General features: G+C 38.7%; 1 protein-coding gene across 5 annotated transcripts in view; it reads left to right on the forward strand.

Moving 5' to 3' along the window:
- Nucleotides 1–805: 805 nt before the first annotated feature.
- The window catches only part of ALG6 (ALG6 alpha-1,3-glucosyltransferase), a 56543-nt gene continuing 39585 nt past the window's right edge, over nt 806–17763 (forward strand). For all 5 annotated transcript variants that reach the window (XM_086390335.1, XM_086390333.1, XM_086390336.1 and 2 more), the window contains exons 1-2: nt 806–857; nt 3567–3843. Coding sequence is in view for 4 of the 5 variants with exons in the window: in XM_086390333.1 (XP_086246459.1) it covers nt 3762–3843 (82 nt within the window). In the remaining variant the exon portion in view is untranslated. The remainder of the gene's footprint in view (nt 858–3566; nt 3844–17763) is intronic.

The raw sequence follows: 17763 nt of genomic DNA on the forward strand, positions 1-17763 counted from the left end.
TAGAGAATTCCATGTATAGAGGAGGCTGGCAGGCTATAGTTGATGGGGTTGCAAAGAGTCGGACCCGACTGAGCAACTAACATTTTCATGTTCATGGTGTGTGGTTACTTTCAGGGATTATAGCGGGACTGGCTTTACAGAATGGCAGGATTCAGAAGGGGGATATGAGGGCATTTCCCTGACCAAAGTAAGGGAATGTGGTTATTATTTGCAAGTTTGGGAATATGCGGTCCAAGCTGCTTGATGGGGAAGGTGTGATGCCTACTGGAGGGCAAGGCTGTTCTTTAGCATCCCCCACAGTTTCTTGAAGATGCCTGGAGTTCAATACTATTTCCTCCATGAAGTGGCTTCCCAGCTTAATACCTACTTCTCTGCAGGCATGCAGCCTGAAGAAAGTAAAGCCCATTGGCTTTCTGGCTCCTCAAGGGCATAGGTCCAGAGGAAGATCTCCTGCTCGTTGGTGAGGACTAGCCATGGGTTGTCCACTGTGTGAAGCGCGCCAGGACGCTCCCCTAACAGGAATCCGTGGACTAAGCAGCCGCTCAGGCCTTGGCCACGATCCCAGGAAAGAAGAGCAAGGGGCTTTCCACCTGCCCCAAGCCTCACCCAGACACCAGGCCTCTCGGATTCCAGCGGCTCGTGCTTCGCCTCCGAAGCCCGCCTTCTCCGCTCCGCGCCTTTTCCCCGCCCCTCCCCACACGCTCGACGGGCTCGCTCCCGCTCCGGGCACGCGGACGGTGCGCGAGTACGCGGACGCGGAAGGCAGGCCGGCAGGGCTCTTCGCCGCGGGGGCGAGCGCGCAGGCGCCTTCCTGAAACCTGCTGCGGCGCGAATCCCTACGTTCGGAGAGCGGTGGGGTAAGAGGCCGGGTCCCTGGAATTCTGGGGCGCTTGGAGGGAGGGGGTAGGGCCTGGGGCTTGGCTGTCTGGCTCCCGGCTCCGCTCCGCTCTGGGGAAGCGAAGCCTCCTCAGTCCCGCCCGCAGGCTCGACTGGGGGCCGGGTGGGGGATGCGGTGATCATGGAGGGTATCCTGGACTGGAAAGCTTGGCACCCTTGTTCCTGCGGTCCTGAGGGTCCGGCCCGCCGGAGAAAGGGGCAGACACACCAAGAGGGGGCTCTTTGGCGAGATGTCCTCTCCTGGGATAGCAACACTCCCTGGCTGTGCTGTTCACCTGGGGGAGGGACCTTTTCGCACCGAAAGGAACAAGTTTGGCCCTGGGACGTGGACGACAGACATTTTTTCTGCTGAGACGCACCCTCTGGGTAAACTGGGACAGAAGAATTCTCTGCTGCCCGCGAGAATGGGTTAGGAAGCTACTGTACTTTTTGTTGTACAGAAAGGAAAAATAGTAAAATAAAACAGAAAACAAAAACAACCCTTTTTACTGTTCTAGGAGAACAGATCGGTTAAGAATTTCATATGATAATATCTTTAAACCACAAAGGACTCAGTACAATTAGGTACCTCCCTTCTTCACCCGAAGATCTCCATTCAGCAGATACTTTTGAGTTACCTGCTCTGTACCAGCCTTGTTCTATGAGCAGGGAACTGGGCAGCGGCTAAGATAGGAGGATCCCTGCTTGCTTGGAGCTTATATTCTAGTTGACAAATAAATGTTATTTCCTTTGTAACTTTTATTATAACATGTAAAAGAAAATACTGTCCACAAATCATAAATTTTAACTAGCTGATTTATCATTAAGTAAACACATCTTTTAACAACCACTTAAATCAGGAAGCAACATGTGGGATCTCGTTCCCTGACCAGGGATCGAACCTGGGTCACTTGCATCTGGAGTGCAGAATTTTAGCCACTGGACCACCAGGGAAGTCCTTGTTTGAGCCTTTGAAAGAGTAACTCCTTTCTTAAGAAGAAGCTCATTTAATTTTTGGACAACTCTAGGTGTTAGAAAAGTTTTCCTAATATTTAATCTAACACTGGTCATCAGGGTCATCTGGGTCCATCCAGAGCTGATCTGTTATCTGTTGCCTCCCTTTCAGTACTCAAGCAGTTTTTTGGGTTTTTTTTTGACGTTTAAGTGCAGAACTTTGAATTTATTATCCCTGCAATGATTTCTGGAGTTAGATTTGACCCATCATAGATGTTGTCTAAATCTTTTGGATATGATCCTTTCATCTGTCAGCAGTTCCGCCATTGTGTTCTTAATAAACTTGATCAGGGAGGTCCCTGGTGGCCTAATGGTTAGGATTTCCGGCTTTCATTGCCATTGCCTGGGTTTAGTCCCTGGTTGGGGAAGTGAGATCCCACAAGCCCTTTGGTGAGGCCAGAAAGCAAACAAACAAAAAACTTGATCAGCGTATTATTAGTTAAGCATTGTTATTCTTTTTTTTAAAGTTCATTATGATTATTAAGGGTCATTGATTTTGTCTTATTTTTGTTATTTAAATATGATCATCTGGAACTGTGGATAATTCATTTAACTTGGTTGTATTACTGATTAAAATTTCGACAATGGAATATCAGTTAAGTTATGGATTTTTAAATCCAGGACTTAGCATTTGTAAAATCAATTTTAAACTTGATATCTCTGCAGGAAATAGAGTGTTGTGTTGCAATTCTGGAATATATAGTGCAACACGTTAAAAGGGGCTTTTTGAGTTGGATTAGAAAAGGATTTGAGGGTACTCTTTCTGCCCCCTTCTGATGCCTATGTCAGAAGCTTTCTCTATCTCCTTTATACTTTAATAAAACTTTATTACACATACACACACACACAAAAAGGATTTGAAAAGTTTATAATGGCCCATAAACTGTGTCAAACCTGGAATCAATGTGAGAAACTGATTTATTTTCATTTTTCCTCCTCCCTTGCCTCTTGTAGAATATCTTGTGATCAGTGAAATGATCAAAGGTGGATGCAGTAAGAGGGAGGAAAGAAAAAGGGAATTTGTATAAATAAAATTTGAATAATACATTCACATAGCCTTATTAAATGCTTCGAGTCATTCTAACTTACTGAGATGCTAGACTTATTAATTCTAGAGTTGTTCCTTGCTATTTTTAAGTAAGAAAAATACTTTTAAATGTGCCAATTTTCCCCTAAAATTTAGCACTGCATAGCTTGTGGTTTCTTAATTCCTGACCAGGGATTGAACCTGTACCCTTGGCAATGAAAGCATGGAGCCCTCACCACTAGACCATGAGGGAATTGCCTGAATTAATTAATTGATTAATCTTTTGAGTATGAAACTGTTTTATTTTCTAATCTAGCAAGTCCTAGTTTCTCTAAATTTCCTTTATTTTATTTTTGGCCTCACCGATTGGCAAATGGAATCTTAGTTCCCCAAGGACCAGGGATCAAACTCGAATCCCCTGCATTGAGAGCATGGACTCTTAACCACTGGACCACCAGGGAGGTCCCGGAGAGCTAATCTTTTGAGGTTCATTTCCTGACTGGAGGACTAGGAATAAGGAACTTAAAATTATCTGTTTTCTTTGACTGTCCCCTTCCCCCATTTCTCCGTCTTTCTCTTTGGTTTAATGTTTGTTGTTTGGGCACTATGCTCAGCTAAATCTTGGTATCTTTTTTTGTTTTCCCTGCAGGCTACTTCTTCCTAGAGATAAAAATCAATGTTTAACTGGAAACGAAGCATCAATTAAAATCCTCTCAAACTCCTAATTCCAAATAATTGATAATATTTCTCTGATCAAGAAAAGAAGTGATTGACTGCATGTTAAAAGTATTCCTGTATTAGTATTCCTGTATTTTTTTCCTCTTCCTGAATTCAAAGAAAAAATATGGAGAAATGGTACTTGATGACAGCTGCAGTCTTACTAGGACTAACAGTACGGTGGACAGTTTCTCTTAATTCTTACTCAGGTAACACATTTTTCATTTAATAGGTGAATTTTTTTTGAATCTTTCTTTTTGTCTGTTTTTTTTTTTTTTGTCTGTTTTTTGAGGTTTTTTGTTTTTGGTAACAGTTTATAGTTTTCTGACCGAGACAGAGAAGAATTTCAGGTTTTATTAGTGTAGTCAAGAAAAGGCACTTAAACATCTAAGGCTAATAAATAGAATTTGTATAAGAGCTAAATAGAAGCACAGGCTTTGTAATATGAGAAAAGAAAGATGTATTCTAACTGGGAAGAAGACAAATTGAGAAACAGTTATCTCTTAGCTGTTGAAGAGAGAAATGAGCTAGTATTTCAAAGAGGGAGCAGAATCAAAGAAGGCTTTTTTGTTTGTTTAGGGTAGAGAAGGCTTTTATATGCATGCTAAGTTCCTTCACTTGTGTCTGACTCTTTGCGATGCTATAGACTGTAGCCTGCCAGGCTCCTCTGTCCATTGAATTCTCCAGACAAAGATACTGGAATAGGTTGCCATGTCCTCCTCCAGGGGATCCTCCTGACCCAGGGATCAAACCTGAGTCTGTTACGTCTCCTGCATTGGCAGGCAGGTTCTTTACCACTAATGCCACCTGGAAAGCCCAGGGTAGAGAAGGCATATTACTACCTTGAAAGGAAGACAGCAGTGGAGAATAAGATTGAGAATGATGTGAGAGAAATGGAGTGGGGGTGGGATTAATGGAGTCTGGTCCTGGAGATTGGGGGTGGGATTAAATTTAACCTTGTGAGTATTTATTTAATACTTCTCCTATCCAGGCACTATGCTAAGGGCTAGAAATTTAAGGTGAATATCTAATACTTAAAGGGGTCTCCATTTTAGTAGATAAGTAGTCACAATCACTTCAGTTCAGTCGCTCAGTTGTGTCCAACTCTTTGCAACCCCATAGTGGAGTGCAGCACACCAGGCCTCCCTGTCCATCACCAACTCCCGGAGTTTACTCAAACTCACGTCCTTCGAGTAGGTGATGCCATCCACACCATCTCATCCTCTGTCATCCCCTTCTCCTCCTGCCTTCAATCTTTTGCAGCATCAGGGTCTTTTCAAATGAATCAGTTCTTCGCATCAGGTGGCCAAAGTATTGGAGTTTCAGCTTCTGCATCAATCCTTCCAATGAATATTCAGGACTAATTTCCTTTAGGATGGACTGGTATGATCTCCTTGCAGTTCAAGGGACTCTCAAGAGTCTTCTCCAACACCACAGTTCAAAAGCATCAATTCTTGGGCACTCAGCTTTCTTTATAGTCTAACTCTCACATCCATACATGACTACTGAAAAAACCATAGCCTTGAATAGCCAGACCTTTGTTAGCAAAGTAATGTCTCTGCTTTTTAATATGCTGTCTAGGTTGGTCATAACTTTTTTCAAGGAGCAAGCATCTTTTAATTTCATGGCTGCAGTTACCACCTGCAGTGATTTTGGAGCCCCCCAAAATAAAGTCTGTCACTGTTTCCACTGTTTCCCCATCTATTTGCCATGAAGTGATGGGACCAGATGCCATGATCTTAGTTTTCTGAATGTTGAACTTTAAGCCAACTTTTTCACTCTCCTCTTTTAGTTTCATCAAGAAGCTCTTTAGTTCTTCTTTGCTTTCTGCCATAAGGGTGGTGTCATCTGAATGTCAGAGGTTATTGATATTTCTCCCGGCAGTCTTGATTCCAGCTTGTGTTTCTTCCAGTCCAGCGTTTCTCATGATGTCCTCTGCATATAAGTTAAATAAGCAGGGTGATAACATACAGCCTTGACGAACTCCTTTTCCTATTTGGAACCAGTCTGTTGTTCCATGTCCAGTTCTAACTGTTGCTTCCTGACCTGCATACAGATTTTTTAAGAGGCAGGTGAGGTGGTCTGGTATTCCCATCTCTTTCAGAATTTTCCACAGTTTATTGTGACCCACACAGTCAAAGGCTTTGCAATAGTCAATAAAGCAGAAATAGATGTTTTTCTGGAACTCTTTTGCTTTTCCATGATCCAGCGGATGTTGGCAATTTGATCTCTGGTTCCTCTGCCTTTTCTAAAACCAGCTTGAACATCAGGAAGTTTACGGTTCACGTATTGCTGAAGCCTGGATTGGAGAATTTTGAGCATTACTTTACTAGCATGTGAGATGAGTGCAATTGTGCGGTAGTTTGAGCATTCTTTGGCATTGCCTTTCTTTGGGATTGGAATGAAAACTGACCTTTTCCAGTCCTGTGGCCACTGCTGAGTTTTCCAAATTTGCTGGCATATTGAGTGCAGCACTTTCACAGCATCATCTTTCAGGATTTGAAATAGCTCAACTGGAATTCCATTACCTCCACTAGCTTTGTTCGTAGTGATGCTTTCTAAGGCCCACTTGACTTCACATTCCAGGATATCTGGTTCTAGGTGAGTGATCACACCGTCGTGATTATCTGGGTCGTGAAGATCTTTTTGTACAGTTCTTCTGTGTATTCTTGCCACCTCTTCTTAATATCTTCTGCTTCTGTTAGGTCCATACCATTTCTGTCCTTTATCAAGCCCATCTTTGGATGAAATGTCCCCTTGGTACCTCTAATTTTCTTGAAGAGATCTCTAGTCTTTCCCATTCTGTTGTTTTCCTCTATTTCTTTGCACTGATCACTGAGGAAGGCTTTCTTATCTCTTCTTGCTATTCTTTGGAACTCTGCATTCAGATGCTTATATCTTTCCTTTTCTCCTTTGCTTTTTGCTTCTCTTCTTTTCACAGCTATTTGTATGGCCTCCCCAGACAGCCATTTTGCTTTTTTGCATTTCTTTTCCATGGGAATGGTCTTGATCCCTGTCTCCTGTACAGTGTCACGAACCTCATTTCATAGTTCATCCGGCACTCTATCTATCAGATCTAGGCCCTTATATCTATTTCTCACTTCCACTGTATAATCATAAGGGATTTGATTAAGATCATACTTGAATGGTGTATTGGTTTTCCCTACTTTCACCAATTTAAGTCTGAATTTGGTAATAAGGAGTTCATGATCTGAGCCACAGTCAGCTCCTGGTCTTGTTTTTGTTGACTGTATAGAGCTTCTCCATCTTTGGCTGCAAAGAATATAATCAATCTGATTTCGGTGTTGACCATCTGGTGATGTCCATGTGTAGAGTCTTCTCTTGTGTTGTTGGAAGTGGGTGTTTGCTATGACCAGTGCATTCTCTTGGCAAAACTCTATTAGTCTTTGCCCTGCTTCATTCTGTATTCCAAGGCCAAATTTGCCTGTTACTCCAGGTGTTTCTTGACTTCTACTTTTGCATTCCAGTCCCCTATAATGAAAAGGACATCTGTTTTGTGTGTTAGTTCTAAAAGGTCTTGTAGGTCTTCCTAGAACCGTTCAACTTCAGCTTCCTCAGCATTACTGGTTGGGGCATAGACTTGGATTACTGTGATATTGAATGGTTTGCCTTGGAAACGAACAGAGATCATTCTGTCATTTTTGAGATTGCATCCAAGTACTGCATTTCAGACTCTTTTGTTGACCGTGATGGCTAGTCCATTTCTTCTGAGGGATTCCTGCCCGCAGTAGTAGGTATAATGGTCATCTGAGTTAAATTCACCCATTCCAGTCCATTTGAGTTCGCTGATTCCTAGAATGTCGACATTCACTCTTGCCATCTTTTGTTTGACCACTTCAATTTTGCCTTCATTCATGGACCTGACATTCCAGGTTCCTATGCAATATTGCTCTTTACAGCTTTGGACCTTGCTTCTTTCACCAGTCACATCCACAGCTGGGTATTCTTTTTGCTTTGGCTCCATCCCTTCATTCTTTCTGGAATTATTTCTCCACTGATCTCCAGTAGCATCTTGGGCCCCTACTGACCTGGGGAGTTCCTCTTTCAGTATCCTATCATTTTGCCTTTTCATACTGTTCATGGGATTCTCAAGGCAATACTGAAGTGGTTTGCCATTCCCTTCTCCAGTGGACCACATCCTGTCAGATCTCTCCACCATGACCCGCCCGTCTTGGGTGGCCCCACGGGCATGGCTTATTTTCATTGAGTTAGACAAGGCTGTGGTAAGGAAGGGCGGCGGTGAGGAGATACCCCTCTTCCAAGGTAAGGAGCAGCGGCTGCGCTTTGCTGGGAGCAGCCATGAAGAGATACCCCACACCCAAGGTAAGAGAAACCCAAGTAAGATGGTAGGTGTTGCAAGAGGGCATCAGAGGGCAGACACAGTGAATCCATACTCACAGAAAGTATTTGGTATTAGATAGCATAAAAAGAAGGAAAGAAAGGATAGGGAGGCATGGCTGGAGATTTGGCTATGTAGTTAGCTGTGTTGTAGAAAAATAACTTATTTTTTACTATTTTATTATCATGAAAAACGATTGTAGGAAGAAAGTTGGATGTAAAGAGACAAATGAGACAATCATAATAATAGAGGTAGAGTTACTATTTTCTAAGTATTTACCAAATGCTAGACATTGAGTACTTTCCTTAATATCACAACCACTGAAGATAGGTATTATTTCTAACTTACAAATGGAAAATGAGACAACTGATAAATGACAACTGTAACTCAAAAATATTTTATTCCATAGTCAGTGCTTTGACTCTGCTCTATGGGGTCTTAGTTCCCAATACCAGGGATTGAACCGGAGCCACAGCAGTGAAAGTGCCAAGTCTTTACTCACTGGACCATCAGGGAATTCCTCGTATATGTTTTTTAAAAAAATCAGATTGTTAAAGTCCTATGAAAAACTCTGTTTGGATTTTAATTGGAGTTATATACTATACCATTGATTAATTTGGGTGAATTGGCAATCATTAACATAGTAAGGCTTCTAATTCATTAAGATGGTATGTTTCTCCATTTATTTAAATCTTTAATGTTTTTCAACGAAATTTTATAGTTTTATACGTGAAAGTTTTACTTATCTTTTCTTAGGTGTATTGCTAGATATCCTATATATTTTTTCCCTCCCCATTGTAGATAGTATCTTTTAAAAAATTGCTTATCTAAATGTCTGTTCCAGGGGAATGAAAATGTGGTTGATTTGTTAATATTTGGCAACCTTCCAAAAATGATAATTTATCTGAAGTATGTTTTAAAGTGAAGTGAAAGTTGCTCAGTCATGTCTGACTCTTTGTGACCCCATGGACTATATAGTCCCTGGAATTCTCCAGGCCAGAATATTGGAGTGGGTAGCCTTTCCCTTTTCCAGGGGATCATCCCAACCCAGGGATCGAACCCAGGACTCCCACATTGCAGGTGGATTCTTTACTAGCTGAGCCACAAGGGAAGCCCATGTTTTGAAACTTATGTATTGAAAAAAAGTGATCTGTGAATTAGAGTATTATTTCCTCTTTTTTACTCCCTATCCTTTTTCTTTCGTTTTTCTTGTCTTCTTAATTCTAGTAGTTTATTACAGTGTTGAAGTAATGATTCAGGCATCTTTATCTTGTTCTTAAATTTAACAGGTGCTTTTAATTTATCATTTGTTCTTTCTAGCATTGAACCAACCTTGCATTCCTGGCATAACTCTATTTGTGATATAGTACCTTTTTTAAAAAGTATATTGCAGATTGGCTTATTAATTATTTATGATTTTATCATCCATGCTCACAAATAAAATTGGCTTACAGTTTTACTTTTTGAAATTCCTTTGTCAAATTTATCAAGGATATGCTAGCCAGCTAGCCACATAAAATGAATTAGGGCGCATACCCTCTTTTCCTACAATCGGGAATAGTATTCAGAATTGAAATTGTTTGTGATTCATTTATTATTTTTTTGGCTGTGCCATGTGGCTTGTAGGGTTCTAGTTTCCTGACTAGGGATTGAACCTGTGCCCCACTGCAGTGGAAGTACAGTCCTGTGGAAACACCAGGGAAGTCCCATGGAATTGTCTGTAGTTTAAATGCTTGTCTAGAACTTGCTAAAAAAACTCTTTGGGTCTAAAATTCTCTTTGTGGGAAAATATTCAGTGATTTAACTTCCTTAATGGTTATAGAACATTTGGGCTTTCTGTTTCTTTTTGATTTATTTTATAATTTATATTTTTCTAAGAATTTGCCCATTTCAACTGAGTTTTAAAATGTGTTGTGAAAGTCGCTCAGTGGTGTCTGATTCTTTGTGACCCCATGGACTACTGGAGTGGATAGACTTTCCCTTTTCCAGGGGATCTTCCCAATCCAGGGATTGAACCCCGGTCTCACGCATTGCAGGTGATTCTTTACCAGCTAAGCCACAAGGGAAGCCCAGGAATACTGGAGTGGGTAGCCTGTTCCTTCCCTAGGGGATCTTCCCAAACTAGGAATCAAACTGGGGTCTCCTGCATTGCAGGCGGATTCTTTACCAACTGAGCTATCAGGGAAGCCCCAAAATGTGTCGTTCAGTTCAGTTCAGTTCAGTCGCTCAGTTGTGTCCGACTCTTTGCGACCCCATGAACCACAGCACACCAGGCCTCCCTGTCCATCACCAATTCCCAGAGTCCACCCAAACCCATGTCCATTGTGTTGGTGATACCATCCAACCATCTCATCCTCTGTCGTCCCCTTCTCCTCCTGCCCTCAATCTTTCCCAGCATCAGGGTCTTTTCAAATGAGTCAGCTCTTCGCATCAGGTGGCCAAAGTATTGGAGTTTCAGCTTCAACAACAGTCCCTCCAATGAACACCTAGGACTGATCTCCTTTAGGATGGGCTGTTGGATCTCCTTGCAGTCCAAGGGACTTTCAAGAGTCTTCTCCAACCCCACAGTTCAAAAGCATTAATTCTGTGTTCAACTTTCTTTATGGTCCAACTCTCACATCCATACATGACCACTGGAAAAACCATAGCCTTGACTAGACGGAGAGGGATAAATTGGGAGACGGGGGTTGACATATACACTCTACTATATATAAAAGAGAGAACTATTGAGGACCTACTGTATAGCTTAGGGGACTCTATTCAATACTCTGTAATAACCTATATGGAAAAAGAATCTAAAAAAGAGTGGATATATATATATATGTATATGTATAACTTATTCACTTTGCTATGCAACAGAAAGTAATACAACACGGTAAATCAACTATACTCCAATAAAAATTAAAATAAAAAATAAAATATATTGATATAAATTATTATGTTTTCTTACTTTTTATATCTTTCCTGTATAACTAGTTATGGTTCCTTTTTCATTTCAGATATGGTTTATGTTGATTCATTTTAAAAAATCAGCCTTACTAGACATTTATTGATTTTATTAGTGTTTTCAAAAAATTAATTTGAGCTTTTCTTATCCTCTCAGTAGTATGCTTGGCTTTATTCTTACATTAGCTGTTTAGCACATGCTTTAGCTTATTAAGTTTCAGTCATTTCTTTCTAATTAAGTCATTTAGGCTATACATTTTCTTTCAAGTACCACCCTAGAGGTAATATTTTGTACTTTCTATTGTGATTTTGCTTTGACTCATGAATAATTTGAAAGTATATTTAAAAATTTTTAAATATTTAGGCTTTAACAATGATCTCTTTGATATTTTAAATTTAATTGTATAGTAGAAAATAACAACAGAAAGAGAGTCTTTATGTATGGGACTAATTCTTTGAAATGTGTTGAAACTTGGGCTAGTATGTGATCAATTTTTTTAAATGCTCTGTGTGCTTAATATGTATATATTCTCCAGTTCAATAATCTGCATATACCCATTTACTCAATGTTCTGATGCAGTTTTTTTTATTTTCTTATTTTGCCAAATTGATCTACCAGTTATTGAGAGAGTGGCAGTTTCTTTTTGTAGTTTTGTCAATTTCCTTTTGAATATTTTGAATCAGTATAATTAGGTGATTTAGAATTTTTTTCCTTGTGAGTTGAATTTTATGACATCACTGTCATGTCCTTGTTTATTTACGGTAATGCTTTTGTCTTAAAGTCTGGTTTCTCTAAAATTAATATTGCTTTACTAGTTTTCTTTAGCTTATTTTTTGCTTGATATATCTTTTTCTATTCTTTTACCCTCTACCTCTGAATCCCTGTGATTCAAATCTGTCTAACCAATTCCCTTCCCTAATTCCATTTTGTCTCTCTTCCTGACTTGGAGGCTATACTTTATTTTGTCCTTTCAGGACTTACTCATTAGCTTAACAAAATCTATAATGCTGTCTTGAACAATGCTAGGGCCTTAGAAACATTTTAACTATAGTTACAAATATTTACTTCCTGCCTCAAATTAAAATGGTATTATTGCCCAAGATTTTATTTCTTTCATGATTTTAGGTGTTAGTCACTGTTGCTTTATATAATTAATATTTCTTAGGTTTACCCTCATTTTCTTTGTTTGTCCGTCTTACATAGTATATCTTTCTTTGAGATCCTTTTCTTTCTTCCTGAGGTACATCTTCAGAAGAGTTTTTTTGAGAGTCTGTTGTTGGCAAACTCCATTTTTGACTGAAAATACATTTTCCTCTTTGTTGTGAAGTTTTTATGGGTATTGAATTCTGTATTGACAGTTATTTTCTCTTAATATCAATACTTCAAAAATCTTTCATTGTTTTCTAGTTTCTGTTGCTGATGTTCAGACATCAGCTGTCACTTTAATTGTCTTTCCTTAGTAGATGGTATGTCTTTTCTTTCTTGCTGCAGTTGCACTGTGGTATATCTACATGTGAATATTAAAGAATTTATCCTCTTAGGATTTTTGATTTCTGTCTCTAGGGAGTTGTACCTTCTGTTTCTTGAGAAAATGCTCAGCCATTGTCCCTTCTCATTCTTTTTCTTTCTTGTAGAACTCTGGTAGAAATATGTTATATCTTTGTTCTTTTAATCATTCAACAGATATGTGTTGGTCACTCACTCTGTGCCAAGTGTAGGTGGTATAGCAGAGAATAATTTTGTTATCTCTTCAAATTCTTCTCTCTCATTTCTAATCTCCCTGTGCAAAGTCTTATTAGATATATGTTGGGTCTTTTCATTCTTTCCTCTACTTTATAATTGCTTTTATTTAGCATCTTACCGTGTCTTCACACTGCTTTCTTTATAATCATCAGATCTGTCTTCCTAATTTTTACTTTTCTAATTGTGTTTGATCTGTTTTTTTACTTGTCTATTTGAGTTTTCAGATTTCAGCTATTATGTTTTTAATTTCCACAACTTCTGCTTGTTTCCTATTTGTATCTTCTTGATCTTTCTGATCATCTCTTGTTCCTCAGCATACTCTCAGTGTGTTCTGTTTTGTCTTTAAATAGACTAACCATGCTTATTTTATATTACCTATCAGAAAATTCCAGTTTCTGCCGTCTGATTTCATAGTTTGTTTCTGATGACTCTTGCTCATAGTACTTTGTTTCTTCATGAGGTTAGTGATTTTTTTGAATTGTGAGCTCATATTACCTAGTACTTATATCTTGTGGAAATTCTTTGAGGCCTGAGTTTACTGTGTATTTTTTCACAGAGGGTTTGTGTTGCTTCCTGCCAGGTACCTGGGCACTTTTAGCAAAAGTCAAACCAGATTCTCATCTCAAGATTTCTTTGGCATATACTTCACATGAATTCAGGTCCCAAACAGGGTGAGTGTCGGCATATGGTTAGGAATTTTGGGGAGACTTCTTTTTTCATGTACTACTAAGAGCCAACCTAGAGATAAATATTATCTTCACCATCTCGTCAAAGGTTTATTCTAGTAGAGGTTTTTCTGACACTGAATTCCTGTCTGTTCAAGTACAAAGCTTTACCTCCTTACTCATGGCATTGAGCTGGTCAGTACCTTGGGTAGTGGCCACTTAAAGATGTTTGGATACCCTCAGGACAAATGCTTACTCTTCTGGGTCTATCCTTTTTTTTGTTGTTTGTTTGTTTCTGGACTCTAAAGAATTCTATTATTTTGCTGCTAATTCAGCCATACATTAAAATTGTATATGCATAACATATAAAATAAATAATTTAAAAATATGTACTTTTCCTATACTGGAGGCGTTTTTTCTGACTTTCTGTTTCTGCCATGTTGCAGGAAATTAGTTTCATTGGTATTTTTGAAAGACCCACAGGTTATTTTGATGTTTACAAAAGGTCGATACAGATGATGGTTGAAGCCACAGAGTTGGGAGTGTCTGTTATTGCAAGAGGAAAACAGATTTAACCACTGAGAAAACAGATTTAACCATGGAGAAGGGGAAATGATTAAAGGTGACTGAGAAGAAACGATGTAGGATTAGAGCCTAGAGAAGTTACTATCCTGGAAGCCAGGAAATCAGGGAATTTTAAAAAATAAGGACTAGCTAACTGTCAAATTTTAGACATGTCAAATAGAATGAAAATTTAAAATAGAGGATCACTAGGAGGCCATTGTGAGCCTCCTAATTATCAGACCACAAATGACTGGAATTAATAAGTAGACAGCAACTTTTAGGAGCTTTGTTAGTGAATGGAAGGAGGGAGTTACTTGGTAGCTGGAATGGGTTATGGAGGACTAAGGAAAAACCCAATTAAAAGTTGTCTTTGGAAATATGTAAGACATATCATGTGATATCATATATATGTGGAATCAAAATGAACTTATTTAAAAACTCACAGACTCTCAGACACAGAAAACAAACTTACAGTTACCAAAGGGGAAAGGGTGGAGGGATACTCAGAAGGTTGGGGATATCATATAGGTACTACTATGCCAAAGCCTTTGACTATGTGGATCACAATAAACTGTGGAAAATTCTGAAAGAGATGGGAATACCAGACCACCTGATCTGCCTCTTGAGAAATTTGTATGCAGGTCAGGAATCAACAGTTGGAATTGGACATGGAACAGCAGACTGGTTCCAAATAGGAAAAGGAGTTCATCAAGGCTGTGTATTGTCACCCTGTTTATTCAACTTATATGCAGAGTACATCATGAGAAACGCTGGACTGGAAGAAACCCAAGCTGGAATCAAGATTTCCGGGAGAAATATCAATAACCTCAGAGATGCAGATGACACCACCCTTATGACAGAAAGTGAAGAGGAACTCAAAAGCCTCTTGATGAAAGTGAAAGTGGAGAGTGAAAAAGTTGGCTTAAAGCTCAACATTCAGAAAACGAAGATCATGGCATCCGGTCCCATCACTTCATGGGAAATAGATGGGGAAACAGTGGAAACAGTGTCAGACTTTATTTTTCTGGGCTCCAAAATCACTACAGATGGTGACTGCAGCCATGAAATTAAAAGACACTTACTCCTTGGAAGGAAAGTTATGACCAACCTAGATAGCATATTCAAAAGCAGAGACATTACTTTGCCAACAAAGGTTTGTCTAGTCAAGGCTATGGTTTTTCCTGTGGTCATGTATGGATGTGAGAGTTGGACTGTGAAGAAGGCTGAGTGCCGAAGAATTGATGCTTTTGAACTGTGGTGTTGGAGAAGACTCTTGAGAATCCTTTGGACTGCAAGGAGATCCAACCAGTCCATTCTGAAGGAGATCAGCCCTGGGATTTCTTTGGAAGGAATGATGCTAAAGCTGAAATTCCAGTACTTTGGCCACCTCATGCGAAGAACTGACTATTGGAAAAGACTCTGATGCTGGGAGGGATTGGGGGCAAGAGGAGAAGGGGACGACAGAGGATGAGATGGGTGGATGGCATCACTGACTCGATGGACATGAGTCTGAGTGAACTCCGGGAGTTGGTGATGGACAGCGAGGCCTGGCTGCTGCGATTCATGGGGTCGCAAAGAGTCGGACATGACTAAGCGACTGATCTGATCTGATGTATAAAATAGATAATAAATAAGGCCATACTTTATAGCACAGGAAACTATATTCAATATCTTGAATAATCTATAAGGAAAAAGAATCTGGAAAAGTAGAATATATGTATGTATAGCTGAATCTCTTTGTTGTACACCTGAAACTACACAACATTGTAAATCAACTGTACTTCAAAAAAAGTTAAATCTTACTCTTAAACTGTCTTCTAAGAAAGCCAACAAAAGTACTTTTGGATTACTCTGTAAGAAGAGTATTATTACTGTAAATGGAAATATTTGTAGCATCTTTTGTAGGTGGTTGTTACATTTTTTTAAAATCATTTTTCAGATGAGAAAAATAGAAATGCCAAAATGGTTATTCTGTCAGAGTTCCCAACTCTGTCGTAAAGAGTGTTAACAATATTCGCATGTGACAAACTTCTGTATTATTGGAGATTGGGAGAATTACTTAAGAGTGTAACATCTGTGATTCTGTTGAGATTTTTTTCCCTCTATAATTGAAATACTTTTTTGATTATAGTTTGTTTTTAACGTGCTTATTTTAGTTTGCTTTCATTTTGCTTCAGATCGTAATTAGGAAACCCTGGAGCGGGGAAGCTCAGGTGAGCTTGCTTAGTATTTGGCCATTATTTCTTCTTTGGAGATGCACATACTGTATACTTTCTCTCCGCTTACCCATTGTTATTTGTAATGTTTCTTCTTACTCACTGGGAACATATAAAAGGGGAATTATTAGGGAAAATTTTAGCCATATTCTCTTCTCTTAGCATGTTTAAAATTTCAATGTAAAGGCAATTAGTACATATTGTTATCAAAGAAACTACTTGTTTTTTAAATTCTACATAATTCTGAACAATTCAGCAATTAATAAAATGAACATTTAAGTGGTGCTTAAGCTCATTTTCCTAAGAATGAGACAAAATTGGAGCTTTGTAAATGTACATTAATATGTTTTCTTTATGTAACTCTGAATTTCATGTAAATGAATTTGTAGAATTAATCACAGTAGAAGGAATCCTTTTTGCCCTTCCCAAGTGAAGCTCCCTTAGGTGCAGTTGGGTTGTCCTTCTGGGTTGCTTTAAGGGCACTTTAGCAGTTTTAAAAACTTAAGTACTAATTTCATAGCCAGTGTCAGCTGAATTTATTGAAGTAGGTCAGACTCTGGATAGAAACTTGTTTCTCAACCCTAAAGAGAGTCATTATCCATTCTTCTATTTGTTAGAGAATGGTAGTAAATTCCTCCACATTGACCACAAGTCTAGAGCAATTTCAGAAAATCTAGATAGTTGGATTTTTTCAGGTATAGGAAATTACTTAAGATTCTCTATGACTTTTATTATCCCAGTGGACCAAAAAACAAAGAAAAACAAACAATAAAAGTCAATTCCTATCTTCCTATAGACAGTAGCTGTATGCTTAAAAAGAGAAGCATACCCACCAGCGTACATACGTACATCTATAAAATGCACATGCAAGGATGCAGTTAATTCATTGGGGAATTATTTTCCTTTTTTTAAAAAATTGTAGGTTAATTTCCCATTCTGTTCAGTTAATGGAGCAAGTTTTAATTGAAAGTATATACTGTATGTCTCACAATATGTTTCCTTTGAACTCTGGAAAAATCACATTCTGTGTCCACTGGAACTAAAATTCTCATTTAGGTCGCTATTAGAAAATAGTATAATCATGTGACCAAATATATGATACTGAAAACATAAGTATCATGAGAAGTCAATTTTTTTCCTTTTTAAAAACTTGCTTTACTTACCTATTTTGATTTCTGCTTTTTTTATATGCTATTTGGTAAACAAAAGGAGGAGATAATGCTCTGAGATATTGTGGTAACAGGTTTTCAGTTCACTAAACAATTGATACACTTCCTTTGGTGTTAATTTTTTGTAATGTCTCTTGTCTTCTATTTCTTATTCAACTCATGATTCTATATATATTCAAATCATTTCTGCTCTGACAAGGACTCAGGCACTGAGATTAAACACCTGTGAGTTTGAATGTTACTGTGTCTTACTGTGTGACGGTGCACAAGTTATTTTAAAATTTCAGAGTTTTAGTCTCTTCATCAGTAAAATGCTGATAAAATCATAGGTTGAGGATCAAATGAATTACATCTAAAGTTCTTGGCACTTTATTTTGCTCTTAAGTACTTAGAAATGTTTTCACTACTGAAGTTGCTAATAATTCTTTTTCCGTAATCACACTGAGAATCCCTGGCCTCATGTAA

This window comes from Bos grunniens, chromosome 3, assembly GCF_055505025.1.
Source record: "Bos grunniens cultivar Pamir isolate PY7600 chromosome 3, Bosgru_T2T1.0, whole genome shotgun sequence".
Taxonomy (NCBI): Eukaryota; Metazoa; Chordata; class Mammalia; order Artiodactyla; family Bovidae; genus Bos; species Bos grunniens.